The sequence below is a fragment of the Dendrobium catenatum genome, unplaced genomic scaffold (genome assembly GCF_001605985.2).
Source record: "Dendrobium catenatum unplaced genomic scaffold, ASM160598v2 original_scaffold_212897, whole genome shotgun sequence".
Lineage (NCBI taxonomy): Eukaryota > Viridiplantae > Streptophyta > Magnoliopsida > Asparagales > Orchidaceae > Dendrobium > Dendrobium catenatum.
The window spans coordinates 138,545-154,708 of NW_021531307.1; the positions used below are offsets into that span (position 1 = coordinate 138,545).

The following is a 16,164-nucleotide window of genomic DNA, read 5'->3' on the forward strand; positions in this document are numbered from 1 at the left end:
TCAGTCAAAGGTGATAGATTATAATATCTTATCCCATCTGAGGAAGATCTCAGCACAACTCAGCATATACGATGCCTTGGTAATGTCTAAAGATCTTCGGGAGACTCTGATTCAGGCTCTCAAAGATCCCAAAAGATACGAGGCGTATTTTGCTGAATGTAATTTGACTGAAGTTCTACAAGCTCGTAATGAGTAGTTCATTACTTTCTCCGAAGAAGACATGATGCTTGGAATTGCAGACCACAACCGTCCTCTGTATGTTACTGCAGAGAGCGATAAACTGATCATCAGTCGAATTCTGATTGATCCTGGATCCTCCGTAAATCTGATAAGTTTGAAAGCACTAAGATCCCTCTGTCTTGATGTGGAACACCTCGGGCCAGATAAATTGATGGTGCATGATTTCAACGAAAAAGGGCAGAAAACCCTCGGATCATCATGCTTCATCTTGTATTTGGAGAACTCCATACAGAAGCTAAATTCCATGTGATTGATGCGGATACTTCGTTCAAGGAGCTACTAGGTCTTCTCTGGTTGCATGAATATGGCATTGTCCCGTCAGCATTACACCAGTGTATGAAATATCTCAAAAATGGAGAAGAATTCAGGATTTCCGGTGACATTCAGCCATTTACAGTTCATGAAGCAATAGTTTATGAAGATGCACGGTACTTCATGCCAAAGAAGCAAAAGTCTTCAAGTTCTCTTGAGGCTAGAGCATCAAACTCAAAGGCTGCAAAACGACCTGAACGAGAAGGCGAGAAGAAGCATGTGGGGAGAAAGAAGGCAGCACCGACTCTTCCCAAAGCACTGACCATTCTCAAAGAAAAGAAACATGTATCTCATCTTGGGAATGATACGGATGAAGATGATGTTACTCCTGCTAAATCTCGGAGAGTATACCAGTCCATGGAGGAATGGAGTAGGCATGTCAAATATTCAAATGATGATTATGACTACGATTCTATTTATATGAACACGGTGCAGAATGTGTTTTCTAGAAGAATCGACAGCCTATCAATTTCAGATAGTGTACTTGTAGTCACGCGTATTGCCTTACAACACTTTAAGCAAATCATTCCACGTGAGACTTCTGTAACTACACACTCAAACAAATTGAGCCAGAAAAGTTTGAAGTCTTTCAACAGCCTGAAGCTTAAGGTTCGAATGGGTGTAAAAGATCGGATCCAACACGCACAAATATTGTCAGATCGCTGGCAGCTCCGTCTACTCAACAAGCTATAAGAAAGTTCGTAGTAGCGGAACCCCCACTTCGTCAACCCGTCAGTAGGGACTGTAGGAAGAATGAAGGCCAATTTGACTCGACCAGTTCAAGTGATCGTAGTCCACCAAAATTCTCCTAAATGACTGGAGAATTAAAGTTCTTGCGCAAGGAGTCTCGAGCAACTTCTGAATGTTCGTAGGCTTCTAAATTTATAACAAAAAAGGATGACTCCAAATCTACCAACTTCAGTAAAATCAGCATTGGGAAGCGCATTTCCCATAGCTCAAGTCTGAAGCCTGAATGGGTGTAAAAGGTCGGATCCAACATGCCCAAATATGGTCGAATCGCTGACAGCTCCATCTACTCAACAAGTCATAAGAAAGGCCGCAGTAGAGGACCCCCATCCCAGCAACCAGAGGACAAAGAGCTATCAAATTCTAGCTCTCCCGATCTGATGAACTCAAGTAACTCAGATTAAAGTCTTCTGAAGTGGTTAAGGATCAAGGTACTACCTACGTTCGGTACTATCAACTAAATTAAGAACCTGCAAATCATTCAACAAATCCGTAAAGCACAAAGCAAGGATCGAATGAACTTTTCTTCAACAAGTCCGCCAAAGCACAAAGCAAAGAACCGAAGAAAACTATCCCAAAGTTCATGGAAAGCCTATGGCTGAACTAAGTGGATTTTGTCATCAACAAGTCCATTATGCACAAAGCTCTGGACCGATGACTTTTTGTCATTGACCTAATATAAACCTAAGGGTTTAGGTCACCGGCATCTTCTCCTTCAACAAGCCCGCCAAAGCAAAAAGCATAGGGCCGAATGTATGAATCTCCTGACAAATCAGTAAGGACAAATCAAGTAATTCTTCATCAAAGTCCGCAGCACAAAGCAAAGAATAGAAGAATCAAAATCTCGGGGCTTAAGTCAAAGCCATGGAATGAGCACCCTGAATAATATCTACAAGTGTCCCTGAAGATTGGGGGCATTTTAAATATTTATTTGAGTCGACATCGCGCTTCATGCCGAGATCTCCAAATAAGTATTTAAAGTACTATGAGCACAAGTCAGAGTACAACCACAAAAGTCTCAAGGGCAGTAAAAAGAGAGGTCGTCAATGACTGGATTTATAAAATTACTTTATTATATTCATTTAGAATTCATATACAAGTTTACAAATATCATCTTTTTACAAGATTACATTAGCTGAAAGAAAAAGAAAAGTACAATGTCTTTCACAGAGGACTAAAATCTGTCTTCTAAACTACGCCTGAAGAGGAAGTCCACGTCTTTATTCTGCTCCTTAGAAAAATCTGGTGTTCTGCACTTGTAGGACTCACACAAAGCAACAGAGAAGTCAGCAGAAAGAAGAAGAATTATAAAGAATATATGTAAGAGACTATAAAAAGAAAGTTGTACCTGAAACAGAAGTCTCCCGAGGTGGCTCGCGAACAAGTATCCCGCTCCTCTCGAAATCTGTGCAGAGCAAAAAAAAAGAGGTGTTAAAAAGCAGTCAAAGAAAGAAACGAACAGTACAAACAAAGTAAAAATATACCAAACTGAAGTCTCCTGAGGCAGTAAATTGGCTGGAGCTCGGATCCTCTTCCCGTGGTAGCCTGCACAAAATACAAAACAATGTCAGTACGAGCGCAAAATCAAAACTAAGGAAAAGGGGAGAAAGTGTACCTGAACCCAAAAGCAACTGTGGAGAGCCTACGATAGCAAAGTCCCACCGACTAATGAATCTGCAAAGATCAGATAGATTTCAATTGATACTAAAATGCTAGAAGCAAATGTGATAGTGGCGCAAAAGCAGAGCAAGAGGTGATAATACTATCCGCATCAATCTACAAAGTGAAGCTCTAAGGATCTGAATACAAAGTACTTTATCACTACCCCGTGGATCTCTATTTGACCAAGAGCAAATATATCAACTACACTGAAGATTACAAGTGCATCTAAAAGATCTACAAAGACACAAAGATGGACTCTTAGAGATCTATAGAATGAATCTTAGTGTGACATCCAAAAATTTTTTTGGAGATCCACTAAATGTCTTAGCGAAACATTCAAGCAAGCTTTTGGAGATCCGCTAAATGAAATACCTAGTGTGACATCTAGAACAAATATCTAGAGATCCACAGGGTCAATCAACATACAATAAACGTGGTTTGCTTCAGACGCAAACCACATTTGTTGGAGGGCATTTGTTGACCTATGTACAATACTCAAGGGAAAATACAAAAATTGCGTACATACCTCAAAACCATCGGATCCTCGAATCCTGCCGAGGTTGTGCCGATTCGGCGCCGCTCATGTCTCGATTGGAAATCCTGCCTAAATCCCGCGATCTGTCTCGCAGGACGATCCCGCTCGTCGTTAAATGCCCAACGAGCGAAGCCTTTAGGGATGCTTCTGAAATCTTCTCCTTCCACGAACACCTCCCGAGATCCTGCTTCTCTTCTCCCGTTCGCTACCCACACGACCCCAGCTTCCGATCTCCTTCTCTGTCCCGACCTCCACCTCAAACCGCAGCTTCACCGACATCTTCCACAGGCCGATCTTCTCCCAGATCCCATCGTCTCTCATCCACTCGACCTCCTCAGGTCGCCGACCTTCAGCCCAAACCGAGAGAGAGAGAGAGAAGGAAAGACCTACATTAGCCGACCTCTAGATCCCGCCGCCCCTGCCCTAGACGGCGTTCCCTTCTTGTCGTTTCAGGAGTTCCGACATTTTAACCCTTATACACGCTCGTTTGGCCAAATCCCCTAGACCCGCTGAACCGCAAAGGGAGGAAAGGGAGAGAGATTATGTATTTTTTGATTAAAATTAATGTTGATTAATTTTAATCAAAATTAATAATAAATTTTAATTAATTTTAATTAGTCTTAATAAAAAATTTATTTTAATTAATTATAATTAATTTTAATTAACTGAAATTAGTAAATTAATTATAATTATCATAAATAATTATAATTAGTTTTAAGAGATTAATTATAATTAATTTTTAATTAATTATAATTAACCTGAAAAAAATGATCCCCTCTACTCTCTTACTTCGGCATGTGTGTCGGGCTGACAAACCACCTATGCACGCCTTTGTTGAGCGTGGCAGGAGTGAATCCGGTGCGACGCCTACGACGAGGTAGGCGAGTGACCCCTAGATCCATGTGCCAACATCGACAACCCCGTGAAGGTACGAATTCTTTTAAACTCAAAACTCTACTTAAATGTTCTTGGCGAACCGGAAAACCGCCCCAAGCACGCCTTTGGTGCGCGTGGTTGGATAGGACCCCGGTGCGGCACCTACGGCGAGGCAAGGTCACTCATAAGTACCCCCGAGCGGGAGGAAAGAAAACTGCCTTTTTCATAAAAATGCTTTTTAAAAATCCCATGCACGCCTTTGTTGGCGTGGTGGGAGAAAAATAAAAATACTGCCGCAGTGTCTCACAAACACCAACTGTGCATGTCTTTGTTGACGTGGCGGGCAGGCGGTCTCCTGGTTTTTCCCCTAAACGGGGGAGACGCCGGGAGGTTGCCGAAATTTGGATCGAAAATCCAAGGACTTCGAACAATTTGGAACATGAACTTGATTGAACTCAGAAGAACTACGAAGGACTTGTACTTGGACTTTTGAACAAGATCTAAATGACTTGATAAAACAATTGAGCACAAATAAAAAATGTGCAAAATCTTAACTCAAACTCAAATCATAATTTGAACAGTTTGGATATGAAATTGCACTTGCAAGGACAATAGGGGACATATGACTTGTACCTACACTTGAACATCTGAGCTTGGACTCTACAAGATCACATGAAACTTTGATTTGGGACTTGAGTTTGATACTCGAACTCAACCAGAAGATTTGTGGGCATGCATATGAGCTTGAATTGAACAAAATCACATTGAATTTGAACCTAAATATGCAATAAATTAAACCCAAATTTAAACCAAATGAACTCAAAGTTGAATCAAATAATGAAAATTTGTAAGCTTGGACTTATAAGCTTGAACTACAACTAGGCTTGGATTTGAATCTTATTTGACTCAAAAGATCCATGAGTCGAATCATTTGAACTCAAACTTGGAGCAAAGCTTTAACCAGACAAACTCAAACTTGAGTTTGGACTTGAATTTGATTTGAACCAAACTCAAATAAACAAGTGAGATCTCATAAAGAATGTTGAATGAATTCTTAAGACATACAAATGATGAATGATAGAATTAAATGGCTTATAACATTTAAGCAAAATCAACTTGTAAGTGAGAACAAGTGATATCTGCATTGTCATGCAAGCAAATTCAATTGCTCCTATAAACAAAGATATTTGGTTTGCATGGATAAATCAACAATAAGTGTAGCTCATTTTGTTCATTACAAATGTAGAAGTGCACACAATATACTACGAGCGACATTAAAGGAGCTACAAGGAATGTAATGTCATATATGTTATCAACAACAATTCAATTCCGTGAAGATATACTAACGAAGGAATTACAAATGTTAATCAAAGAGGGTGATCCATCTGAATCTCATGCAGGAAAGTAAATTTCAAATCATGGTTTAAATCATTCTAATAAACAACATTTGAAGATAAAGGGCTTGCAAATGCGATGTGCTTACAAATAACAAGAGAATGTTGAAAGATATGCTATGGTTACAAGACCATGACTTAAAATACCTTATAGAGCGATAGCTGATCTGCATGCAAATAATAATAGAAGATCTGCAATACCTACATGCACCAGTGGCGAATGTATTGAAAAGACCAATGACTGCCATAAAATATATGATGAATACGAGAAGCGCAAGCTGCTACGACCCAAGGCAGGAGATTAATTAGTGCACTACAATCTACTTGCGCAAATCATGCAAGTAGTGCACGACAATCTACATGTATAAAGCAGCGAACAACTAAACTCAGAAGCTGCTACGCGACGCCACCTGATCCGCAACTTCTATGTAAGCGAACAGAAGGCGCCTATAAATACTTTCAAAAAACCCCGCACGTGCACCGTAGTTTGTATACACATAGGTACACTAAAAGAGGGTATGCAATCGAGAACCCGCGTGGGCCCCGATGAGCGTGTTATTGGTACACATGTGATGTCTAGGGATGCTGCGCGGGTTATTAAATTTGAACCCGATCATCCTAAGCAAGTAAAAAGGAGTCGACAGGGTATAATTATAAATGCCCCCAAACACCCTCATGGGTCCCGACGAATATGTTATTGGTACACATGTGACGTCTATGGATGCTATGCGGGTTGATAAGTGAATTATAGTTCGAACTCGATCCTTCTATACGAATCAATAGGAGTCGAGAGGGTTCGAACTTTCAGAAAAATACACGGTTGTGGCGACCAGTGTATTTGTTTTAATACATTCATATTAGGCCTTCAAGGCCCATAACAATGAGAATTCACTATCAAGGGCATATAATCCATGAAACCTGATCCTCTGTCGACTAGTAGACAGAGTCGACAGGGTTCAATCCATAAAGGAAAATGACTCCGAACACTCCGATGATGGCCGTGTTGATTGCTTATCTCAACCGGAGGGGTTCATAAGCATTTCCAAATGACTCCCAAATATCCAAATGTCTTCCAAACTCCACAAAAAATACCAAAATCCAAAAAAGAAATCTTCAAATCCCAAAAATCCAAAAAAAAAATTTAAAATTGAAATAAATCCATCAAACTACTCAAAGCAAAAATCCATCCACCCTCCGCAACATTTTGTCGGGGTGGACAAATCAAAGTTTACTTCATCTCACAAAGACTCAAATGCCTAGTCAAAAATATCACTAGGATCAATTCTCAAACAGTCTCCTGCCAGTAAGGGCGTGGTACGTGTCGTCTGATCGGCGGTTTGCAGCCAAATGGCACTGCAGGATAAACGGTTATGACCCGGGACCCTCTGAACTGAGTGGTTTTGCCGCCAAATGGCACCACAAAATACCAGTTATGGCCAGCGCCGTTACGTTCCTTATTGGCATCAAATCCTTGAGATATGAATCAATAAGATATAATCGATAGGGCACAAAGCCCTTTGTTAGCTAAAGTGGATTCAAATTTGTCTCCATAGGAAAATACTCATCCCAGGTCTACGAGGTCCCCTTGGACGAAGAAACCCATGGCTGCCGACAAGGATCCTTCTGTCAGGTTGGGTCGACTACCTCCTCTGACTAAGTAGACCAGGGACCACGATGGCCCGGGACGACGGAACCATGAGATCTTGATCGGGTCTATCATCCATTCCCCCACCATCCGCTTTAAGTGTAGATGATGAAATTTTCAATTTTAAATATCAAACTCTTGCAACACAAATTTTCAAACCTCCAAAATATTCAAATTTACCAAATTCCCAACTTCCAACTTCCAACCAATTTTTAAATCAAACATTTTCAAATACCAATGTCTATTGCTGCTACTATATGCCTGATACTACGTATCTATGTATACAACGTATCTGATCGACGACTAGCCTTAATCGTAAGTTCTCTCTCGTTATCAGGAGGGGTAATTAACTATAGGGGCTTTTGCGCCTATAGGAAACCAGAATTCAGATCATAAAGTCCTCGCAAAATGAGGGCGAAATCTCTGGGTAGTGTCTTATCTACAAACCCATCTGCCTTCCAAAATTTACCTCGGAACTTATCAGTTAAAACTCCCTCGCCGAAAAAAAAAAGAAAAGCGAGCGGAGGTCAAGGCCGAATTTTCGAAGCCCACAAGGAGGAAAGAGAAGAAGCTGTATATAATTTTTAGGAAGTACAAAAATCCTTAATAGGCATATTGAATAAGAAAGAAATATGAATAGTAGTGGATGCGTCAGAAGAAAAAAAAAAACTTAGTATTGATAAATTTAGGAATGGATGGAATGTCATCTATTGAAGATAACATAGTTGAAACCGACTTGACGCCTTGGGCATAGGCAAGAAAGGGTAAAATTTGAATCTCTCGGGTCTGTAAAATTAGTATCGGAGGATTTGGAAGGAAAGGGGTTGAGTGACAGACCTATAATTGGAAGTTATTCAAACTTATTTATGAAAAATAGATTTAACATCTTAGCTTACACTCTACAGGAGTGAATGAAAAGTTGATTCTAATAATAATGATTATCCAAATTTAGTCGTGTAATCTAGGCTAAATCATCAGCATTAACCTTATACCAACTATTTGGGTTTAGCTCTATAAATCCTTATTTTCCCTTTGTTCTTATTTAGCATTGTTGTCAGAGGCGTTAAAACATATATTTTGCAAATAATTTTTGAGAAAATCTAAGTTAATTTTATATGGCAATGGTTTAGCCTCATAATTATTCTTTTAATACGATGTGGTTTAGCCTTTAATTCAATCTAACTACCAAATACTTTACCCATCTAATTAAATTAACTATAAGATTAGTTATATGCAACAGACAGAACAGGTTATCTGTCTGATGCCAAGTTCAGAGAAGGGCACACATTAATGATTGTTTAATTGAACCACTTTACTAACAATGATAGCATAAAATCTCTACACTCTATAGAAGCACAAAAAGAAGAGCAAAGGAGGGAAATGCAGTAGCGTGACTTTTCTTACGCAGACCTCAAGAGCACAATAGTGGGCATTGATTGAAAGTTGAAACATGGCAGGGAAAGGTAGAACAAGATGGGAAGCAAGTAGAGGGGGGAGCAAAATGGAAGAGGCGCCATGGGTGATAGTGGCGTTCTTCTTTGTGATGACTCTCTCTCTCTCTGACGACTGTTCAAGGTTGCAACATACAGGCTGGAAAAAAGATGAAATAGCTAAGGAATAACAAAAGGAGGAAGTGAAGAAGGTTAAATAAGAGCAAGGGTGGGGATGGAAATTGGAGGACGCTGGCTACTCAGCTGAATAGAATAGAAATTTCTTATGACTTGAAGAAAACTCTGCTGTACCTATGCCACATACATTAATTAATCAAGCTTGGTGTTGGCATGCAGATTTCCTAGTGCGCACAAAAAGTTCACATACAGACATACGGTGGGTGTGGTTGAGGGAGGGAGGGTCTATTTGTGTTGGTAGCACTTTTGTTAATTTTCCTATCTCTTCATTCCAAATTCTATTTTCCTATGCTAATTTTTTTTTTCTAATGGTGTTTGTTTAGGTCCCATGTGGTGTTGAAAAGAATCAAAGGCCTCTAAAGTGTCCCAAAACGTGCCATGTGTCTCGTTTGTGCAGACACCAATCTCAGTGTCGGGTATTTGATATTTTTTTTTACAATTGATTTCAAAACCTACTTTTTCTCATAATGTGGTGGCATGACGCTGTTTCTTGTATTATATGTATTCATATTTTCTAAAGTTTGAATGATGGATGCACGTTTTAACAGTTCTTATGACAAAATACATATGGCCTAACTTCACAATCTTGAATCAATCATGTTTCCGTAAACATGCTTAATATCCTGGTACAAGGTATTGGATTATTTTCATGTATTTAATTGCTAGTAAAATGTTTCCGTGAAGAGAATCATAGCTTTGTTTCTCTTTCGCTTTTTTCTTTTTGTGGTGGGTGCTGCGAATTGGTAATTGGTGCCGTCTGATTTATCACACTTTAATTGGACACCTCTGTTTCAATGGAATTTACGAACTTTTACCTAACTTAAAATTCAGAGAAGTTAAACTACTGAAACTTTAAATTTTTAAGGCTTTTGCCATTACTGCAGCTTGTTATTTGGGGCAGCTGAAGGTTTTTATTAAGTCAACAATAGATACAAAAAGTTATGTCAATCATGGATGTCATTTTGTAGCTCAATTGTTATAAACATTAAATCTTCTTTAATGTGGGAGACTCCTCTGCTTTGATTGTTGTTACACAACTTGCTTTTATGATCATTGAACTATTCTATAAAAATCATTGATTTTTTTAATGGAATTGCCAGAATTTGTTGTTGCAACTAATTTTGCTCAATTGTATTACTCAAGTCTTGTTGAAGAATTTTTGTATCCTCAAACAGATTGCATATTTTATGATCGAGTACGACATAAGAATGATGATATATTACCCGAAGGGTAAAAATATCATTTCCTTATGGACTAAATGATAAAATTTATAATTTTGAACAAAGATTCCTCAATTCGATATTTTGGTCGAATGATGTTTATTTTCTTCTTGGGGTACAGTCCCATAGGGGCAAGCCCTTATGGTTAATTATATCTCAAGCTTTGACTTGGGAAGACTTTTGATTAAACTAGTGGTTTTTCTTATTTTGAGAGTCATTTAAATGTTGGCTAAAGTTTATTTTTTGAAATCCATGAAAGTCTTGCTTAAAGGTTTTGCCTTTAGGAATTTCAAGGAAGAAAAGGGCTCAACTTGGAAACAGATTTCTTGGAATGAGGGCCAAAGGAAAGAAGCGTATGCGTACTTGATTCTGAGGGAAACTCAGAGGTACTCGAACTATTCTATGTTGGGCTTTATATTTTAGAAATCTAATTTTTATTTAAGTTGATTATTTTGATTAGAAAGTTGGGGCTTACATTCCAACAATAAGGAATTGCTCGAAAGGTGAGGGCTTATAAGGTGATTTGGAATTAACCAATGCCTCGGACTCTAAAATTAAGGTGAGGACTACCGATAGGTAGTGTCTCGAGCTTAAGTCTAACGAGTGCAAAGGGGCTTACAAACTACACCTCACAAGAGGCATAGCATGCCCGACCTCTGGATTTATTGTCCTGCATGGAAGGGACTACCAGCTAAACCCTCCTAATCGCTTTTAAAACCATGTATCTTGGTCTAAATGTAAATGTAGAATAGAAGACTATTTCATTTAGGAAGGTAGGGCTTATAGCTTGATTTTGAGGCCAAGATGCCTAATTATGATTAGTATATAGATGCTGACTCACAAAAAAAAAGATTTTTGTTATCTAGTCCTTAAGTGAGGGTTTTTCTACATGAGACACTTTTGGGCTATGCATGATTGTTTTAATTTTTGAAAACTTGGCTTCTTGAAGGGAGCCATGCAATTTTCTTTTATTAGAAAACTATGGAGCCTAGTTTCATTTTTTTAGATTGCTTACATTTTAAGAGGTAGAAAATTTATTTTTATCATAAGAGCTTTTCGCGACAGAGTCCAGGCCACATCCAAACAAAGCAATAGAAAAAACCTATGAAAAATACATGCTTTTCTAATGTGCATCCAGTAAACAAACAATACATGCTTTTGTATATAAATAAAATGCAATGAATGTAGAGAGAGTCCAAGTTATTACAGACAAGTTTAGCAGCTGACTTGCCTATCATTATACAACCTAGTCAAATTTACAAACTCTACTTGTGGGGTCTTCAAGCTTTTCAAAAAGATCTTTGGACATCATTTTCAAAAAGGTACATCCCTCCTATTCTATGATGCACCGATACGGACACGGCGACACGGACACGACACGACACGACACGGCAATTTTTAAAAATATAGGACACGGGTGCGGCGTGGACACGGCATAATAATTTTTTAATATAATATATAAAAATTAAGGTGATATTATAGTAAAAATGTCAAGCAATAATAAATCAATTCATGATAACTTGTTTAGCTTATAACATAAAGATGTTTAGTACAAAATGTCTAGTACAAAGTACAAACACAAAAATATAAGCAAAAAATCATTTAATACAACATGAAGGTCTAACTACTCAATAGAGGGAATGATAAAATTAGATTCAGATGTTGGTCTTTGGCCTTCAATATCATCATCATTGAATATCATTGCTTCCAACTCTGGTTCATCTAGAGAAAGATTTGCAACCTCCAATAATCCCATATCATCAAGGCACTCGAACCCATCTCCAGCAACATCTCACATCTTGTTATCACCTGTCATATAAAGTGGGGTTTTCCTTGATAGAAGACGAAGATTTGTATGTACATAAACTAAATCTTCAGCACGTTGTGGAGTTATTTTATTCCTCTTCATTGATTGGATAAATGAGTATGTGCTCTAATTTCTCTCACAACAGGAAGAGGATAATACTTGACCAAGAAGTTTTATTGCTATTGTTTGAAGAAGCGGTGCTGAAGCTCCATGAATCAACCACCACATTTTTGGATCCATCCTCCATCTATCAACCAAAGATTCTTGATCACCAAAAACCTCTAAAATATCCAAAGAACTTTGCAAGTTCTATATTAATTTTTCTTCTCTCCTCTTCATTTGAAAATATCTTTCAGGCTATCTTTCTCATATTTGAAACTTCTAATCTTTTTGTGGTGAGACACATTGAGGTCTTCTTGAAGCCATCTTTACTTGAATACCTTCAAATATACAAAGCATATTAAATTATAGATCATTTACCAACAAATTTAAATTAATTTAAAAGATAAATATAAATATCTTGGATTTAATGAATGAGCCAAACAATGCAAAGGTGTGTTGCTTTTGCCACCTATCTTCAAGAATAGTTAGACAATGCTCCAAAAACTTGAGTCTTCATCAATTGACTTCTTTCATGTCTGTATATAATTCTTTCACTTTTGCTAACATAGAGTCCTACATTCATAAATCAAAATGTAGACATGATTATCTGTGTCAGCCTATCTCAACATATCATAAATTGGATCAGCGAAAGCCAAAATGTAGTCTACATTATCCCACCACAAATCATCTAAGACCTTTTCTTAACATACTTTGCCTTCCACACATCTTCTCGATAGCAAGATCACTTCTCACAAATCACCATAGATTGAAGAGCATTTTTAATTTGTTTGAATCTCTCAACATAATTATTACAGAGGCAAAACGAGTTTCAGCAACAGCTAGCATTTCAAGTGGAGAAATCATTAAACATTGAAAGTCTCATATAAAATGGTTCATAATAAAATTTCTGATCAGAACAGCATCATCTGCACACTGTTATCCAATGGCATTCAGCATAGATGATTTCATTACCTCTGTATTCTTGCTGCACAAATATTTTTTAGAGCAAGATTAGAGTGTGCACAACACAGGGTGTCCAAAATATATGGGGATAAGTTTGCTCCACCAATAATCCTGCAGCTCTACACACCGTGCATTATCTGTAATAACCTGCACAACATTGAAGGCCCAATCATGACTATCACTCTTTAATCAAATTGCAAAAGTTTATCCTTGTATTCCCTTCACAATTCATTGCTTTAAGAACATTGGGTAATTCTCTGTAACAGCCATGAAATTAATAAGGGGTTTCTTTGAGGATCTGTCCAACCATCACACACAACTAACACTTTTTCTTTCCACCTTTTGTTGGTTCAAGCAATGTCTCAATATTGTCTTCTTCTAATAATTTCGATCTTAATGCATTGTAGCCAGGGGAACATATCTGCGAGGTTGTGTTACATGCAAAAATGAATGTATTTTTATATTGAGATTCCTGCAAGGTGAAGGAGTCCGCGAAAAAACATCCTTGCTATTTCACATCCAATTCTCTCGCTGCTGAAAATTAAAGCATTCTCTAGAGGACTACTGGCTACTCCTTTTTTTTCATTGTTTTATACCTTCACTTTAAATGATAAAGCTTGATCAACTCTCACAGATGGAAGAAAGTGTTAGATGAGCCATGACTTAGATGGCAAATGTACCCTTTAGGATGTTCTTTATCTAGATTCAGCTTCACAACGTCTGTTCAATTCAATCAACTGTGACTAGTAATTCTTAGGACACATTTTATACTTTCATAAGCCAATGAATTTTAAGTATATGTGCCTTCACCCTGAATAAGATCCTTTTGTAGATCCACAATATTGCTATTTGAATGACACATTCCCCCTCCAATGTCCTTTTCCTAACTTTAACATGAATCCATAATGGCTTTATCTTTCTCAGATGGCTCTTTTAACCTTCACCTAATCCACCCCGCCAGCAGCCGAGCTCATTTTGCTAACAACCAATCATGTATGAATTACATCGAAATTAATTGTTTAAAGTGAAGATAAAAAAAAATCACAACATGAATAAACAATATACCGGTCTTCGGGTATCCAGGGGCGCTGCCCCCTTGGCGGGGTTCGACCTGCCCGGTCAGGTCGCCGGTCAAGGGGCAGAGCCCTACGGGTGTTTCCGGGCGCGCCCCCAGTACAAAATTTTATTGTAAGGTAATTTTGAAGTTTTGCTTGTTTTTAAAGTTCGTAAGTTGTTTCTGTAAGATACCGGGGTATCGAGCATGTACCTAGCAGTACGAGCAATACTACATACGAGCAATACCGACCATTACCGGGCAGTACCTATAATACGAGCAAATACGAATTACTATCAAGTACCGAGCTTGACTCACCGACCAGTACTACCATAGTTCAAGCATGTACCTACCAATACGCTGTATCTACATCGGAGCTATACACATGTTATCCGACGTACCGGGATGTACCTAGCAGTACGAGCGAGTACGGGATGTACTGACGGTACTGTGAGCAGATGTACTAGCACGGTACCCGAGACGCTGACTCTTAGCTTTTCTAACAATGATGAGAAGAATATGGCGAAGTATCCACTTTACATGTCTGCTCCTCTTCACGCAGAAGGTGCGATCTGATTTGGCCTTTGAGTTGCGAACTTCTCGAATACAGCAGCAAAATAACGCATAACGAAAGGTAATGGTGAGACAGCAGAGCTTGTCTTGATTCGAGTCAGAAATGACGAAGGAACGGGAGGCGAAGGCAGCGGGCTCCGTTTGGCGTCGACTGCGAGCTCTCCCAGTCCACCCTAGAAGATTTCTTTCATGGATCGAAAAAATAGGGCTTCTCGTTCGCGGAAAAGGCTAAATAGAACTGACAATTTTATCATTTAATAACCGGACACGCGTGTCCGATTTAAATTTTAATGTTTTAAATTCCGACACTCCAATGCCGTGTCGGACACGTGTCCATGCCGTTTCCGACGCGTGTCCGTGTCCGACACTGCATACTCTCTTTAAGAGGCGGTCGGTGCATCATAGCTCCTATTTCACTCCTTTCTTTTGCTCCAAACCCCCACAAGTTTTACATCCTACTTCTATCAAATACATTTGAAAAATATAAAAGACTCAAACATTTAAAATAGAGTTAGACAGCAGTTTATATAATCATCATATCATATCCAAAATTGGCCTAACACTTAGAGTGCTAAGTACCTGTTTCTACCCTATTGGCCATGTCTCTTGGGGGATTTTAAGCAGCGCCTGCAAGCAAACAACATTAGCATAATCATGACATTTACCCCCTTCTTAGACATGACTACCTGCACAAAAAACATGTATATATTTCTAAACTAACCACTTAAGGGCAAGTGCTCACAACGCAGACAATCCAAGAGGGCAATCACTCAACAACATCAAACACATGCGCACACAAAGAAAAAAATTCTAATCCTAGTATGTCTAAGGGGTTGTGCACTTAAGTGTGTGAAGCTTGTGTGGTATGTTACACTAAATGTCCTCCTAGGATTTGGATCTAAGGAAGAAGTGTTCAACATGTAGCTTTTGAGCTCAATGTTGGAGAAATTCCCCCTAGCGCTTGGAGCTAGAAAGGGAATGAATATTTCTTTTAGCTTTGAGGTTAAAGAAGGAGGAAGGAAGAGAGTCCAACACATGGCTTTTGGGCCAAGTGTTGGAAGGGTTCCCCTTAGCTTTGGAGCTAAAAAGAGAAAGTGGGGATCCGACATTTAGCTTTTGAGCTAGATATTAGAAAACTCCATTTAACTTTTGGAGTTAAAGAGAGGGGAAACCTCCTACACCTTTGGAGTTGGAGGAGAATTGAGAGAGTGTGCAATTTATGGTTGGCAAACTCATGAAAATCTTTGAATACTTTGATGTTCAAAAAGAGAGTTACACCCTTCCAACTTGAGTTGGAAAGATGGAAGGAAATAAGACTTTTGAATCCTATGCTTGAGATGAAATTACTTGTTGCTTTTGGTTCAACAAACATGATGATTTGAAATAAGATTGAACAACTCAACATG

General features: G+C 38.6%; 1 protein-coding gene across 2 annotated transcripts in view; it reads left to right on the forward strand.

Annotated features, from left to right (window-relative positions):
- Window positions 1-16,164, forward strand: part of LOC110092047 (NF-X1-type zinc finger protein NFXL2) — a 73,777-nt gene that overhangs the window by 42,052 nt on the left and 15,561 nt on the right. Inside the window, exon 5 of one of the 2 annotated variants that reach the window (XM_020816394.2) lies at window positions 9,363-9,455. The exons of the other annotated variant lie outside the window; for it this stretch is intronic. Within the exon in view, the coding sequence (XP_020672053.1) occupies window positions 9,363-9,455 (93 nt within the window). The remainder of the gene's footprint in view (window positions 1-9,362; window positions 9,456-16,164) is intronic. 2 annotated transcript variants of the gene reach the window in all.